The following is a 17,512-nucleotide window of genomic DNA, read 5'->3' on the forward strand; positions in this document are numbered from 1 at the left end:
CATACCATGCTCTCTCAGCCATGTACCACACTAGATCCCAGCTAAGTCTTCTAAATATTTTATTTTATTTTTATTTAATTACATAAATACTTTTGCTTATTTCTTTTCCTTCTAGTATAATTCTTTTTGTTCCTTTATTTATCTTTACTTATTTAATAAATTATTTTTTTTATATATAATAATTTTATATTTATTTATTAATCGAAAATTCGATTCTTCCATAATTTTATCTATAATTGTTTTTTAAACGATAAAAATTATGTGGTTTGCCTTATACGGTCGACTGGCCTTTGTTTATTGATTTGTTAATTTTTGCCCCTTTCAGGGTTTGTTTTTGCCTTACCCTTTTTTTTGTTTGCCTCAATTATTACTGTTTTAATTTTTGATCTGCCACGTTATAATTGTTGAGAACTTTAATGCACTAACGCATTTTTCTTCTTTGTGCCCAGTTTTCAGGGTTAACAAAGATCTTTCAGCCACGTGCCTCACCCGACAAAAAGCTAAGTTTTCTAATTTCTTTGTTTAATAATATATATTTTATTTTTTATTTTTATTTTTTTCCTTTGATTAAAATAGGGTTTTGTTCAATAGTGATGAATTACTCCTACACTCACCCCTATTATTTTCCGTTTAATTCTCAGATGTTCAGAGTCAATTGAGGGTTCGAGGAAGATCAAGGCATTCAAGATAATTAAATTGATTATTCATCTCTCTTATTTTCTGCTTTAATTCCCCCCATCCCCGCAGGTGTTTATTGTAATAGCGTAGGACTTTATATTTTTTCTGCCTTTAATTTCTGCAATTTTTAAACCGTGCGGTTAGTAATCCTAGGGAGTGATAAACCATGAATTGAACATAGATCACTAATTTACAAGATAAATATCATCGAAGTTAACCACGTGATTGCGCACCCACATACCTTTAGGGTAATCCCTCTGGTTGCCTTGTTGCCTTATTATCTGTTGCCTGTTGCCTCTAATTATACTAAATAATAGTCAAGTCCCTCGATTCCGAGGATACCTAAAGCAAGGTTGCATAAAGAGATTGAAAATCATCTAGTCCCTCGAAGTTGCCTCGGTAAAGGATGATTGTCCCAATTGCTAAGGTATCCTCGCATGATGCCTAAAATGACTATTATATACTTCCCTTAGACTACCCGCCCTCTTTATGGCAAGGGACAATCTTATGGCGAACGATATTCTCGATGACCCTTCAACATCCAATTGAAAGACTTCCTGCCCTCTCATGGCACATATAGACCCTTTCACCCTGAAAAGCTAAAAGAACAAATTTCAAAACTTAGGGTAGTTGCTACTAATTGCTTGCTCTAAATTCAAAACTCTTTCCACTCTTCTTCAAAAACAAATTCAAAAAGACTACGCTTATTTACAAGCTAAATTTCTTCTTCAAAGGTTTTTCTATTCACACCCTATTTTTCAAACAATTCAAACGTTTTTGAAAACAAAGTGAGCTAAGCAATTAAGAGCCCATGGAAAATCATGGATACAAAGGGTGCTTTACACCTTCCCTTTGTATAATTTACCCCCCGAACTCAAAAATCTTTTCAAAAGGTCTTTTTCTGTTCTTTTAGCCTTTCTTTAAATTGGATAAAATAAAAGTCGGTGGCGACTCTTGCTTACTGCGGTGTAATACGGTGAACTGACTTTATAATCGAAAAATGTTGCGGTTAAGCATGAGTCGCCACCGACTTTTATTTTATCCAATTTTAGGAAAGGCTAAAAGAACAGGAAAAGACCTTTAAAAAGATTTTGAGTTCGGGGGGTAAGTTATGCAAAGGGAAGGTGTAAGGCACCCTTTGCATCCATGGTTTTCCATGGGCTCTTAATTGCTTTGCTTGCTCGTTTGTTTAGAAAATGTAGATGAAAGAGATAGGGACTTTAGCTCGTAAATGAGCGTAGCCCTTTTGAAAAATTATGAGAAAGAATATAATGAAAGTTTGAGCATTGCAAGGCAATTAGGGGCAATTACCTTAAACTCAGATGATAGGTCTCTTTTTAGCCTTTCAGAATGAAAGGGTCTATCCTTGCCATAAGAGGGCAGGAAGCCTTTCGTTTGGAGGTTGAAGGGTCATCGAAGCATCCTTTGCCATAAGACTGTCCCATGCCATAGAAGGGCAGGTAGTCTAAGGCAAGGATCAGAATAAGCCATTTCGTAGGCAGCCAGAAGATACCTCAGCCTTTTCCGTAGGCAACTTTCGAGGGTCGAGGTCATGTTAGTGTATCGAAGGCAGCATCATTAGGGACCATGACCTTTAATCGAGGCAACATGGCTGAGGTATCCTCGTATTCGAGGGACTGGCTATTCTGCACAAAATACAAGGCAACAAGGCAACAGGCAACAAGGCAACAGGCAACAAGGCAACAGGCAACAGAGAGGTTACCCCAAAAGAGTGCGTGGGTGCAACAATCATGTGATTATATTCGGTTATATTATCTTGTAATTAGTGATTCTAAGTTAATTACAAGCTTGCACTCCCTATAATTACTAACCACAACAATTAATATTAACAATAATAATGGGGGAAGGGAAATTGCAACCAGCGGAGGAAAGGGGAAGTAATAATTTAAAATCAGGGTTTAGAGTTACCGACTATGCGAAGCTTTGGCATTTGGCAAACCCTGAAGATTGGAAGAGGAAAAATAAACAGAAAATAGGGGTGAGTGCATTATCGGTTTCGATGCAGGTATGGTTAACACTAATCAATAAAAATAACAATAAAAGAAAAAGGTAAAAGAAACTTAGCTTCGATTGATGAAGGTTGAGAATTGGGGGTAGCTTGAAGCATTGACTCTGACCATTGAGAACTGAAAGAAGAAACAACAAGGCGTGAGTGTATAGGCAGTTCATTGGCAATTAAGGTTAACCCTAATTTGATGAAAAGGAACAAAATAAAACAGAATGACTATTTAAAATAAATATGAAATAGAACTTAGCTTCTATAATCGGCGAGGCGCATAGTCGGAAAGAACCATGTTGGTAAACCTGAAAAGGCACAGAAGAGATATATTCAGTGTAGGGCAAACCCTAATTAGGATTCAAATCGAGTATAATGGTAAATTGATTTAATTAATTATTGGTCTTGCGACCTAATTAATTAAATCGGGACAAAAGATTGAATCGAGTGTAAGAAATAAAATTTTTTAGGAATTTTTGGAATTGAAATAAAATATATATGAATTTTTAAAGAATTTTAAATGAATAAAAACTAATTTTAATAATTAATATAAATAAAATAAATAAATAAGATAAGATAAATATATAAAAATATGATTTTTATTATTTATGAAAAGAAAAAGAAATTTAATAAAATGTTTTGTAAAAGGAAAATATAAAGAAAGAATTGCATATAGATATATAATTAAATAAAAAACAAGCTTATGTAATAATAAATAAATAAAATTTGAAAGAAACTTAGCTGATGCTTGAGTGTGGTGAGACTGAATGCCCATGTGATAATCCTTCAACCCTGGTACGCTTGATCCAAAACGCTGCAGATTTGACGGTCGGATCTTGAGGGTGTATAGTAATGCCTACGCGCATCGCACACAGGATCTGCATGAACACTTAAAGAAAACAAACCCAAAAATAATAGCTTGTCACGCGCAGGGGTCGAACCCCTGACCTTGTACATGTAAGCCTTAACGCGCTCCTGTTACCACTGAACCAATTGTCATTTGATGATAATAACATAAACGTAATATACTATATAGAAAAAACCAAATTAATTCAGGAATTTAAACAAGCTTTGCGCGCCCAGGCCACTTCTTCTTCCTCGTTGAGTTTCTGGAAAAATATAACAGCTTTTAGGCAACGGTTTCTCGTGCGTGGCCGTAGACCCTCCCTCATCAAATCTGCAAATCACGCTCAAAACAACACAACTAACAATCAAAATCAACTATAAACGGTACTGCGAATCAAATGGGGCCATTAATTTGGGTCGATTTCGCCTCCATCCGAAATCCCTAATTTGAGGTTCATAAACCCTAAAAATGGTGGGGGGCCGAACCTGCACTTAAACTTCGATCCAATTATCCAGAAACGAACCAAACACTCATACAAACGTAAACACATGATCAAAACATGCTCATGATGCGTAAATTGATGCGATTGAATTAAAACAAAAAAAAGGCAAACCGTGAGTGATTTTAGCGGTGATGCTTGACGCGTGCGACTCTGCAGATGCTTCAAACGCCTTCAGGAAGCATCCAAGATACGTAATCAATCGGTAACAAGCTTTGAACTTCGCTGCAATTGAGGAAACGATGTGGATTTTTTGGGAGAATTTTAAGGATTCGGTTCAGGTTCTCTTGCCCAGCCAAAAACTCCTCCTTGCCTCTGAATTAATCTAGGTATTTATGGGGATTCAAGTAGGTCAACAGAATTGGTCTAAATCTTTGCAATTGGCAAGATTGATTTGTGAAATCTTCTTGATTGATTTTCGAGGGAAACTTGCTAGATTGGTACCAAATTTAGCCAATTATCCCTTAATAAAATCCAATTAATTTCCTTTGATTTTGGTGAGATTTTGAATCACACTTGGAATCCAAATATAATCTTTGCATATTTTTAATATTTTATTGAATTTTAAATTGAATTTAAATTCAAAATAAAATAGATAATAAATACTAAAAAATGGTTGAATGGATTATGGGTCATGGATGACCTTTTGGAACAAGTTTGAATCACAAAACTTAGGCCCCTTTAAAAAAAGATGAATTTACTCAGTATTTGTTTTATGCGTTTTCTCAAAATATGGCCAATATCACCAAGTCATAAATCTCTCAATTTTTATCATATGGAAGTGTTCTAGGAACCTTGTGCATTGATTTGAACTTGCACATGAGAAATAGTATGGGCAAATTTTGGGGTATGACAGCTGCCCCTGTTCAATTATCTTAAACCTGAAGATGTAGAGTGGTTTGTATGTCAGTCGGTATCTGAAGGTGGAAGATGATTGAACACTAGAATACCAAGAAATTTGCCCTAGCTGAAGTAGGGACTTTTGTCGGAGATGGGCTTCAAGATGCCATCCGGCTTGATAGACCTGAGAATTAGAATACGTCGTAGTTTAGACCGTATCTGAAGAATATACTTAGGATGAGTCGTACGTTAGACTGAATCCATTGGGAAGTATTTGTTGGAGATTGATCGTGTCAGCACCGTTCGTAGTAACTGAATTAGATCTTGGATTGTTTCTGAATTGTGTCTTGAATGAGCGTCAAAAGATGGGAGTTATAAGAATGTTTCAGAAGTCTGGGGGTCACGCTTCCAGAATGTGCATCTGATTGGAATTTTCAGAATGTCCGGGGTTCGAGCTTCCGGAATGTATATCTGATTGGAATGTTTCAGAAGTCTGGGGGTCACGCTTCCAGAATGTTCATCTGATTGGAATTTTCAGAATGTCCGGGGTTCGAGCTTCCAGAATGTATATCTGATAAGAATGTTTCAGAAGTCTGGGGGTCACGCTTCCAGAATGTTCATCTGATTGGAATTTTCAGAATGTCCGGGGTTCGAGCTTCCGGAATGTATATCTGATTGGAATGTTTCAGAAGTCTGGGGGTCACGCTTCCAGAATGTTCATCTGATTGGAATTTTCAGAATGTCCGGGGTTCGAGCTTCCGGAATGTATATCTGATTGGAATGTTTCAGAAGTCTGGGGGTCACGCTTCCAGAATGTTCATCTGATTGGAATTTTCAGAATGTCCGGGGTTCGAGCTTCCGGAATGTATATCTGATTGGAATGATTTGTTAACTTACCTGAAAGACAAAGTTAGCAGCATGCAATGCCATGATGCATGTATTTATGTGACGAGTCTCTCAAAATAAATGAGAAACTTGTATGTTATGTATGAATTTATTATGAGGTAATGTATGCAATGTATGACTATGTTTATGATATATGAACATGATTTATGTTGTCTTGATTGGGAAAATAAATCTCTATGTCTTTGTGATTTTGATGTCTAATCTTGCTTTGGAGATGCTCGGCTGGGAATTTATAATTTCTGCTTGGGGATGACCAGTAACTTGATGGACCCTGATTGGTGACAAAAGTATTTGGAAGAGAGCAAAGTGTTGGAGAACCAGCAGTGTTGAGGATGTAAACTCTGTTGGGGAGTCATGTCTTTGTCGGGACGAAAGTATTTGAAGATGATTACTCTGTGGGGGTGTGAGAATTGCCCCCAGTATTATTTGCGCAGGTTTGCCCCAGTTAGTAGGAACTTTGGAAAGATTCGCCTCGCGAGGACTTTATGAGATGTGCACTATGGGCGACATGCCCCTAGTAATCATAATCTTAGGACGACGCCCCTGACTATTTTTGCTTTTGAGAGATTCTTGGAATCTTGACTTGATTGCCCCAGATTGATTGGGCAAAACGTACCATGCCCCTTGTCTGTGTAGGAGTAATCTTTGTTGGTTTGGATAACTTTTAGTCATTAGTTGTACCCTGTGCAAATTCTTTCTGTTGCTAACATTTGAAATTATGTAGCAGAATATGTTTAATAATGAATTCATGAGATGCAATGCATACATTTGTCTTGAGTTTTAAAAAACATTAAAACAAGAGATGTTTGTAAAACATTCTATTTTTTGCAGAAGCGAAATATCCACTCAGCATCTTAGTAAACCTTAAGGAGTCGGGATACCTTTTTGGTGACAGTATGCTTTCGAACTAACCATGCTTCAGTTAGGACTTTCAAGGGTTGTAACGTGGCTTGGTTCACGGTTTAAGAAACAAAGGATAATGGCTCAAAATTTGATTGTACCCACCCCTCTTCGTGATGAACTTCAGTCCTAAGCTCAGTCAACTCAACTTATGCATTCAGGTTCCAAGAGACTTTTGGATTTGTGCTTTTGATAACGATGATGGTTCGCAAGCTAAGAGAGCCTTTGAGATGGCAGTCACTTCTTCCTTTTGGTAGTCACAACATTGTGTTGTTCAGGAATTTATTGACTTCTCTGTTTTCATTCATTTTTTTTTATATATATCCCTAACTTTTGCCTGAACTGTCCTTTTTTGCGCTTACAGTCAGCGGGGTGCCTTGATTTTTGCCTAAGTCATCTTTTGATTTTTTGACTTAGCAGGCTTTTCTTTGTATATATGTTTTTCCATTTTTTCTTTTGAAAGATATTGACTGCGTTGCTTAATGATTGATGAACCATCATTGTCTTTTGATTGAAATCTCCAACATTTCTTTGATGTGTATGGTTGAACCTTTGTTGAAAGGTGTACTGAATGCTTCTCTTAAAATAGAATGCACAGCCAAATTAACTGAGAACTACCCTGCCCCAGGTTATGATCAAGGGTTTTAATTAGTACGAGAAAGAAAACTTCTACTTCTTAGGCTCAAAGGGGTTAACGAGTGATTAACATCCTTATATCTCCACTGTTTAGGAATTGAAACAACGCCTGTACATCGTCAGCATAGTCTGTTCAAAAGCATACTATATGAGGCTGCGGTATCGTTCTCGTCATCCTCCCTCAAAAGGCTTACAGCTTTAGCAGGAATTGAGTATCATAAAACATATGCAAAGTAAAGACATAATTTAAAGTGAGTGGTAGCGAAATAAATTACTCAAGACAAACATATGCAATGCACTGATGATGATTATTAAAACAGATAATGTCTATCATAAGTCGAATGTTTAAACAAGCAAAAAAGAAATTGCAACTGAAAGTAAAACTAATGATCTTAGAGTCCATCCTTCTAGCCATCCACAGTATTAGCATTCTTGTTGTGATTTGGCATGGGAGCAGTGATCACGTTAGGAGTTGCAGGAGGATCGAACTTGATTTCCCCGGCATCGATCATGTCTTGAATCTTATTCTTCAGTGTCCAGCAGTTGTCGGTGTCATGTCCAGGACTATTGGAGTGATATGCACACCTCGCGTTGGGATTATAGCGAGGGGAGGAAGTGTTGGGATTTGGATGAGGAGCTATCTGTATAAGTAACTCTGCTTTCAACAAGTGTTGCAGCGCTTGAGTCAAAGACATGTTGATCTTTGTGAATTGTCTTTTGGATGCGCTTTGTTTACGTTGGTTGTTTTGTTGTTGTATCGATGCTTGATTAGAGACCAAAATTGCCCCAACAGTGTCAGATTCATTCCTCCCATTGTATGACTTTTTTATAGTACCGGAAGAAGTAGCCACCTGAATTTTTCCGCTTCGGATACCACTTTCAACACGTTCTCCAGTCAGTATAAGCTCAGTGAATCCAGATGATGAACTTCCCAGCAAATGACTATAGAAAGGGCCAGTCAGTGTATTCATGAACATATCTACCATCTCTCTGTCGGCCAAGGAAGGTTTGACTCTTCCAGCTAGATCTCTCCATTTCTGGGCATACTCCTTGAAGCTTTCCTTAGGTCCCATAGACATGCTTTGTAGTTGCATGCGAGTTGGTGCGAGATCGGAATTATATTGGTATTGCTTATAGAAGGCAACAACTAAATCTTCCCAAGTATGGATGTTGGTACTTTCCAGTTGATAGTACCATTCGAGTTGAGTTCCAGATAAGCTTTCCTGAAAGAAATGGATCCAGAGGCTCTTATCAGCAGTGTGAGGCTGAATCTTCCTTACATAAGACCTCAAGTGTAGTTTAGGACAAGAGACTCCATCATACTTAGCAAAGGCGGGAGTCTTGAATTTTGGAGGAATAATGACTCCAGGAACGAGTCCTAGTTCTTCAAAATCCAGTCCAGGTATCTTCTGAATTTCTACGGCTTTCATACGTTCTTCAAGCAACTTGTATTTGTCATCAGGATGTTCATCCGCATGGTGATAGTCCTCTTCTTCTTCAGAAGGCTTGGCAGAATCATGGTTACTTTTTACATCAGTCTTGACACTAGCATCATCATCTTGCTCATCCTCATCACTGTCTTCAGAGGTTTCAGCATCCCTGAGTTGCAAGATCGGTCTAAGCTTTTTCACTTGAGTCTTCTTACCCTTCTTCTTCTTCTTTTTAGTCAGCATGGCTTTCAGCTCTTCTTGCCCCTTGGACAAATTCAGAATCAAGGCTTGGAACTCAGTGTTTTGAGCTTGGAGATCCTTAACTGATTGTTCGAGATTCATGATGCTGAAATAAACAGCGAGGAAGGATGAGAGACCTATTGTAAGAAACCTGTTATGCGATGTTTATGAATGCAAATGCAATGTCTTTCAAAGATCTTTAGGAATCTAGTTAGCAACATTGAAAATGGTTTGGTCGCATCTCTGATTCTTGGATGTTCTTTTATGGGAATCAAGCTCACCATATCCAGTGGGTCATAGCCTCTGATTCGGGATACTTATGAATTTGAAGGTGCAAGGCTATAGGAAAATAAATCCTCTTGCCCCTTGATAGGTACTGAGTCTCTGAATTGGAAGGTACGTGGCCAGAGGAAAATAAATCCTCTTGCCCCTAGATAGGAATTCAGTCCTTGATAAGAGCACCTGAAATTGTGCGCCCTAAATTCCTAAGATCCTTGAAAGGGTTAGTTAAATTATGTCATGCTTATGATGTCATGATGTTATGCGAATGCAGTTTGTTAGACTTAATGCGAGATGGTAAGGACAAACAAGTCCTTTCAATAAAACCTGCGAGGAAATGAGGGTTAGTAGTAAACACAAACAAGTCACGCAAGTCACACAAGTCACACAGTTTTTGGCTTAAGGCTTGCACGGAGTCTGATCAGGTGTCCTTCCCAAGGGTATTTCTATGGATAAAGAGATTTCAGCAACGGGTTCTACCAAGTGACTCAGAATTGTCAGCCCCCTCTAAAGCACCCTCGAACATGGTACATGCATACCACGCAATGATACTTTAGGAAGAAACCTATCTGAGCTGTAGTATCGGGTAGCGACCATAACTTGACATGCACCAAGAATAGCCCCCCCACTACGTTCCTAAAAGTTAAGATGGGTTAAGGGTTACTAAAGGTCCTTGAGCTCCGACGCACCCAAAGATACATGCATAAACCTCTCTCATGCAAAAGAGGTACACAATAACCAGTGGAGGCCTAACTCAAGTGTGAACTTCATTTTGACCAACCCCAAGCATGCACAAGGGGGGTCTCCATGACTATGCCACTCCTAAACTTAGGTGTTCTTGAATCCGGGAATAGGATTCGTCCTTCAATTTTCCCAAAACGCCCCTGAAAAATAAAACAAACAAAGCAAACAATAGAAAACAATTATGTGATTCCTAAACTTTTAAGGTAACCCCTCTTTTATCGAAATTTGGTCCCCAGCAGAGTCGCCAGTTCTGTAATACGGTGAACTGACTTTATAATCGAAAAATGTTGCGGTTAAGCATGAGTCGCCACCGACTTTTATTTTATCCAATTTTAGGAAAGGCTAAAAGAACAGGAAAAGACCTTTAAAAAGATTTTGAGTTCGGGGGGTAAGTTATGCAAAGGGAAGGTGTAAGGCACCCTTTGCATCCATGGTTTTCCATGGGCTCTTAATTGCTTTGCTTGCTCGTTTGTTTAGAAAATGTAGATGAAAGAGATAGGGACTTTAGCTCGTAAATGAGCGTAGCCCTTTTGAAAAATTATGAGAAAGAATATAATGAAAGTTTGAGCATTGCAAGGCAATTAGGGGCAATTACCTTAAACTCAGATGATAGGTCTCTTTTTAGCCTTTCAGAATGAAAGGGTCTATCCTTGCCATAAGAGGGCAGGAAGCCTTTCGTTTGGAGGTTGAAGGGTCATCGAAGCATCCTTTGCCATAAGACTGTCCCATGCCATAGAAGGGCAGGTAGTCTAAGGCAAGGATCAGAATAAGCCATTTCGTAGGCAGCCAGAAGATACCTCAGCCTTTTCCGTAGGCAACTTTCGAGGGTCGAGGTCATGTTAGTGTATCGAAGGCAGCATCATTAGGGACCATGACCTTTAATCGAGGCAACATGGCTGAGGTATCCTCGTATTCGAGGGACTGGCTATTCTGCACAAAATACAAGGCAACAAGGCAACAGGCAACAAGGCAACAGGCAACAAGGCAACAGGCAACAGAGAGGTTACCCCAAAAGAGTGCGTGGGTGCAACAATCATGTGATTATATTCGGTTATATTATCTTGTAATTAGTGATTCTAAGTTAATTACAAGCTTGCACTCCCTATAATTACTAACCACAACAATTAATATTAACAATAATAATGGGGGAAGGGAAATTGCAACCAGCGGAGGAAAGGGGAAGTAATAATTTAAAATCAGGGTTTAGAGTTACCGACTATGCGAAGCTTTGGCATTTGGCAAACCCTGAAGATTGGAAGAGGAAAAATAAACAGAAAATAGGGGTGAGTGCATTATCGGTTTCGATGCAGGTATGGTTAACACTAATCAATAAAAATAACAATAAAAGAAAAAGGTAAAAGAAACTTAGCTTCGATTGATGAAGGTTGAGAATTGGGGGTAGCTTGAAGCATTGACTCTGACCATTGAGAACTGAAAGAAGAAACAACAAGGCGTGAGTGTATAGGCAGTTCATTGGCAATTAAGGTTAACCCTAATTTGATGAAAAGGAACAAAATAAAACAGAATGACTATTTAAAATAAATATGAAATAGAACTTAGCTTCTATAATCGGCGAGGCGCATAGTCGGAAAGAACCATGTTGGTAAACCTGAAAAGGCACAGAAGAGATATATTCAGTGTAGGGCAAACCCTAATTAGGATTCAAATCGAGTATAATGGTAAATTGATTTAATTAATTATTGGTCTTGCGACCTAATTAATTAAATCGGGACAAAAGATTGAATCGAGTGTAAGAAATAAAATTTTTTAGGAATTTTTGGAATTGAAATAAAATATATATGAATTTTTAAAGAATTTTAAATGAATAAAAACTAATTTTAATAATTAATATAAATAAAATAAATAAATAAGATAAGATAAATATATAAAAATATGATTTTTATTATTTATGAAAAGAAAAAGAAATTTAATAAAATGTTTTGTAAAAGGAAAATATAAAGAAAGAATTGCATATAGATATATAATTAAATAAAAAACAAGCTTATGTAATAATAAATAAATAAAATTTGAAAGAAACTTAGCTGATGCTTGAGTGTGGTGAGACTGAATGCCCATGTGATAATCCTTCAACCCTGGTACGCTTGATCCAAAACGCTGCAGATTTGACGGTCGGATCTTGAGGGTGTATAGTAATGCCTACGCGCATCGCACACAGGATCTGCATGAACACTTAAAGAAAACAAACCCAAAAATAATAGCTTGTCACGCGCAGGGGTCGAACCCCTGACCTTGTACATGTAAGCCTTAACGCGCTCCTGTTACCACTGAACCAATTGTCATTTGATGATAATAACATAAACGTAATATACTATATAGAAAAAACCAAATTAATTCAGGAATTTAAACAAGCTTTGCGCGCCCAGGCCACTTCTTCTTCCTCGTTGAGTTTCTGGAAAAATATAACAGCTTTTAGGCAACGGTTTCTCGTGCGTGGCCGTAGACCCTCCCTCATCAAATCTGCAAATCACGCTCAAAACAACACAACTAACAATCAAAATCAACTATAAACGGTACTGCGAATCAAATGGGGCCATTAATTTGGGTCGATTTCGCCTCCATCCGAAATCCCTAATTTGAGGTTCATAAACCCTAAAAATGGTGGGGGGCCGAACCTGCACTTAAACTTCGATCCAATTATCCAGAAACGAACCAAACACTCATACAAACGTAAACACATGATCAAAACATGCTCATGATGCGTAAATTGATGCGATTGAATTAAAACAAAAAAAAGGCAAACCGTGAGTGATTTTAGCGGTGATGCTTGACGCGTGCGACTCTGCAGATGCTTCAAACGCCTTCAGGAAGCATCCAAGATACGTAATCAATCGGTAACAAGCTTTGAACTTCGCTGCAATTGAGGAAACGATGTGGATTTTTTGGGAGAATTTTAAGGATTCGGTTCAGGTTCTCTTGCCCAGCCAAAAACTCCTCCTTGCCTCTGAATTAATCTAGGTATTTATGGGGATTCAAGTAGGTCAACAGAATTGGTCTAAATCTTTGCAATTGGCAAGATTGATTTGTGAAATCTTCTTGATTGATTTTCGAGGGAAACTTGCTAGATTGGTACCAAATTTAGCCAATTATCCCTTAATAAAATCCAATTAATTTCCTTTGATTTTGGTGAGATTTTGAATCACACTTGGAATCCAAATATAATCTTTGCATATTTTTAATATTTTATTGAATTTTAAATTGAATTTAAATTCAAAATAAAATAGATAATAAATACTAAAAAATGGTTGAATGGATTATGGGTCATGGATGACCTTTTGGAACAAGTTTGAATCACAAAACTTAGGCCCCTTTAAAAAAAGATGAATTTACTCAGTATTTGTTTTATGCGTTTTCTCAAAATATGGCCAATATCACCAAGTCATAAATCTCTCAATTTTTATCATATGGAAGTGTTCTAGGAACCTTGTGCATTGATTTGAACTTGCACATGAGAAATAGTATGGGCAAATTTTGGGGTATGACATGCGGCATTTCTTTAAAGTCAGTTCACCGTATTACAGTAACTTTCACACCGTTTATCCGTTTTAAGTACCGTTTCGAGCACAGTGAAGATAATTTAATAACCTATGTGATAAAATAGTGAAATGGGCAGCGGCTTAATTTTATTTAAAACTCCGATTTAATTATCTTGGTGAAATTATACATTGTGTGCATGTATTGTGAATCGTAACAATGTGATGATGTGATCATGATGTAATGGAGTGGTATTGTTGTGTGATTATTATGGTGATGAATGATTGGTTTGAATGATGCTGAGACATGTACATACTTTATTGATGATGATAATGGTGAGTATGATGAGACGATGTGGTTCATCGGATTGGTGATGTGGTAAGTATGTTATATGCGTGCATTCATTCATAAATCATTTTGGTGGCTGAATCCAGGTGATGTGTTGGATCAGTAGAGGGCATAATTCCCATTGTGTGGAATTTGTGTCGGTAGGGCCATATCTTGGCGATGTTTTGGATCGGTCAGATGGGTTAATCCCATGTTTTGTACCACATGCATAGTGTCAGTACATTACATATGCATATTATTATAACATGATTGGATGATTTCCATTGTTATATTTTGGTGACGTATCTGTTCTTGTTGTTGTTGATGAACACTTTTATGTAAATATGAATATATTGCAGTTGAGGGAATAATAAACTTATGATATGTTATTTTTTATGAGCTAATAACACTTGTTAATTGTGAATGAGACTCACCCTTATTGTTGACATTTTTTAGATTGAGGAGTATCGGCTCTTGATTTGGTGAGGATAGCTTATAGGCTAGCCCGTTAGTTCGCGTCAGTGTCATGCTCTGATTTGTAACACTGGGGAATGCTAGACTTAGAGTTTAATTATTATACTATGTTTTGTTGGTTTTTGGATTATGTTTTACTGGTTTATGCATTGGTGATGTTTATGCTTTTCCGTTGAAATAATTCCGCTGTGTTGAACATGAGTTTTATTATTTTGGAGATTCGTTCCTAATAAAGCATGACAGATGACTTATGATTTGTTTTTATCTTTTTAAATTGTGGCACCCTTGTTTCATGTTTACTTTGAATATTTTATTAATTGCGCGGGGGTTTAGAAGGGTGTTACAATAGTGGTATCAGAGCATAGTCGGTAATTGTGACTAGAGTCTTGTGTCAGTTAATCCCTTGTATACGACTAGTGCGAGTTATCACTGTCGATACTTTGTTCTAATGGAGATTGTTTTATGATTTAGCATTACAATGGCTTGAAGAGGTTGAAGAATTGATGATGCTATTGCAGAGGCTCTGGGCATGATTGCTGGTGTGCTAGGAGGGAACGCCAATGGAGTTGGGATTGGTGCTAACAGGCAGTTGGGGGAATTTCAGGGGAACGATCCTCCGTTATTCAAAGGCACTCATGATACTGAAGATGCTCAGAAGTGGCAGAAGGAAATCGAGAGGATTTTCCGGGTTATCGATTGCGCTGAGAATCTGAAGGTAAGGTATGGTACTCACATGTTGTCTGAAGAAGCTGATGACTGGTGGATTGCTACTAGAGTTGAACTTGACGCTGATGGTGTAGCAATCACTTGGGCTATTTTCAGAAGATAATTTCTGAGGCGGTACTTTCCGGAAGATGTTCGGGGAAGGAAAGAGATTGAGTTTTTGGAGCTGGAGCAAGGTAATATGACAGTGCCGGAGTATGCTTCCAAGTTTGTTGTGTTGGTGAAGTACCACACCCACTACAATAATGACGAGGCGAGCGAATTCTCAAAATTTATCAAATTCGAGAATGGCCTCCGCGACGAAATCAAACAAGGCATCAGGTATCAGAGGATTCGTCGGTTTGCTGATTTAGTGGGGATTGTAGCAGAATTTTTCGAAGACGATAATGTTAAGGTGAAGTCATCTCATTCTCGCGATTTGGTTGACAAGAAAGGTAAGAAGCCTATGGATCGAGGTAATCCATATGGTAGAGGAAATCCTAAAGCTAGTGACTGGAAGAAGCCTAGTGGGGGAGACTATAATGCTTTTGTTAGGTGCTATAATTGTGGTGAAGTTAGATATCGTAGGAATGAGTGCAAGGTGGAACAAAAGAAGTGCTTTAAGTGTGGTAAGGTGGGTCATGTTACTGCTGAGTGTAGAATGAAGACTGTGACTTGCTACAATTGCAGCGAAGAGGGTCATATCAGTCCACAATGCACAAGACCAAAGAAGAACCAATCTGGTGGAAAGGTTTTTTGCTTTGTTTGGGTCAGAGACTACTCCCGAGGATCAACTGATTAAAGGTACGTGTTTCATCCATGGCACACCTTTAATTGCAATTATAGATACTGGTGTGACTCATTCGTTTATTTCCTTGGATTGTGCTAAAAGATTAAATTTAGAAATATATGATATAAATGGAAGTATGGTTATTGACACTCATGCGTTGGGGTCAGTGACTACTTCGTTGCTTGCTTAAATTGTCCAATTGATATTTTTGGTAGAGAGTTCAAAATGGACTTAGTGTGTCTACCGTTGGAACAACCTGATGTTATCCTAGGTATGAACTGGTTTGAATTCAACCGGGTTCATATTAATTGTTTTAGGAAGACGGTTATCTTTCCTGAAGCTATCGGTGTTGAGGATTTGGCGATGACTGCTAGACAGGTGAATGAGGCGGTTAAAGACGGGGCTGCCGTGTTCATGATGTTCGCATCAATGGAAGTGAAAGGAAAAGTAGTAAGCAGTGAGTTACCGGTTGTGAGAGACTTTCCGGAAGTTTTTCCAGAAGATGTTAGAGAATTGTCACCTGAGAGGGAAGTGGAGTTTGCTATTGATCTAATCCTTGGAACTAGTCCTGTGTCGATGGCGCCTTATCGTATGTCGGCATCTGAGTTGGCTGAATTGAAGAGTCAATTAGAAGATTTGCTCGAGAAGGAATTTATTCGTCTTAGTGTTTCACCGTGGGGTGCGCCGGTGTTGTTGGTAAACCAGTGTTGAAGACAGACGATATTCAGAAGACTGCATTCGGAACATAACACGAACTTCTAGATAAAAGAATTGGTTAAAGGGCAACAAATTCTTTTGTTTAATTCAAGATTGAAACTATTCCCTAGTACATTAAAATCAAGATGGTATGCTCCCTTCAAGCTTCTAAAAATATATCCTCATGGGGCTGTAGACCTTCTTCATGACACAAAAAATCAGGTTTTAAAACTTTGTTGATAAATATATAAACATTTTAAACCACATTTATTTTAAGATGAAATATCTAACAACAAGCATTTTGGTGTGACCAAACGCACCTAATGTTCTGTCACCATCCGATGCATTTACTTCTGTTTTCAATAGTGTTTTTTTCTTCTTCTTTTTATTCAAACGTTTTCTATACTGTGAGCAGAATTCAAGCTCACCTACAATGGTGGCAAATACTAAATCCCATTAATGGTGAATTGACCGACCTATGAGTTAGAAAATGAGTGGTTGACTTTACACCAATAAAAAGGAGCATTGTACTGATAGTTGCATGTCGTGGATGAACATATATCCACCACAATACTTGGTTGGTTCTTTTTTAGTTATGTTTCTTTTATTTTTTAAATATTCAGTCTTTCCTAAAATATAAATACTTATTTGAGTAATTCTTTTTCTCTAAATACTAGTCCTTTTCAAATTATTAGATATATTAATTATTATTTTTAAAATATTATTATTTATAGTTTTTTATAGTATTCTTAATGGTTTATGAAATCTTTTTACCTATATTTTTTATTTTAGAAATAAAGAAGTTTCTAACATCCACATTCAAGAAGAAATTTATTCAATATGAAATTTTTTGGATTAGTCGATATATTATTTTTTTTTGAACTTAAAGTAAAGCGAAAGAGTGGGGGTTATGGACTTAGCCAAATGCACTATATGTTAAAAAAGTATTTGATAAATTCAGACACATATTTTAAGGAAGCGAATATTCCATTTGATTCTAGTATCAAACTTTAAA

The 17,512-nt window shown here is 37.4% G+C and overlaps 1 protein-coding gene across 1 annotated transcript; it reads left to right on the forward strand.

The window, feature by feature from the left end:
• Positions 1-14,838: 14,838 nt before the first annotated feature.
• LOC131626005 (uncharacterized) lies at positions 14,839-15,813 on the forward strand. Its single transcript, XM_058896831.1, has 2 exons — positions 14,839-15,029; positions 15,147-15,813. The coding sequence occupies exons 1-2, from the start codon at positions 14,839-14,841 to the stop codon at positions 15,811-15,813; spliced, it is 858 nt and encodes a 285-aa protein (XP_058752814.1).
• The last annotated feature ends 1,699 nt before the right edge of the window (positions 15,814-17,512 follow it).

This window comes from Vicia villosa, unplaced genomic scaffold (assembly GCF_029867415.1).
Source record: "Vicia villosa cultivar HV-30 ecotype Madison, WI unplaced genomic scaffold, Vvil1.0 ctg.000253F_1_1, whole genome shotgun sequence".
Taxonomy (NCBI): domain Eukaryota; kingdom Viridiplantae; phylum Streptophyta; class Magnoliopsida; order Fabales; family Fabaceae; genus Vicia; species Vicia villosa.

Excerpts from the sequence above, each read along its gene's own strand:
- LOC131626005 (XM_058896831.1), top strand. The coding sequence starts at position 14,839 with ATGATTGCTGGTGTGCTAGGAGGGAACGCCAATGGAGTTGGGATTGGT. Across the intron at positions 15,030-15,146 it reads GCTGAGAATCTGAAGGTAAG|GCGGTACTTTCCGGAAGATG; the intron begins GTATGGTACTCA and ends ATAATTTCTGAG.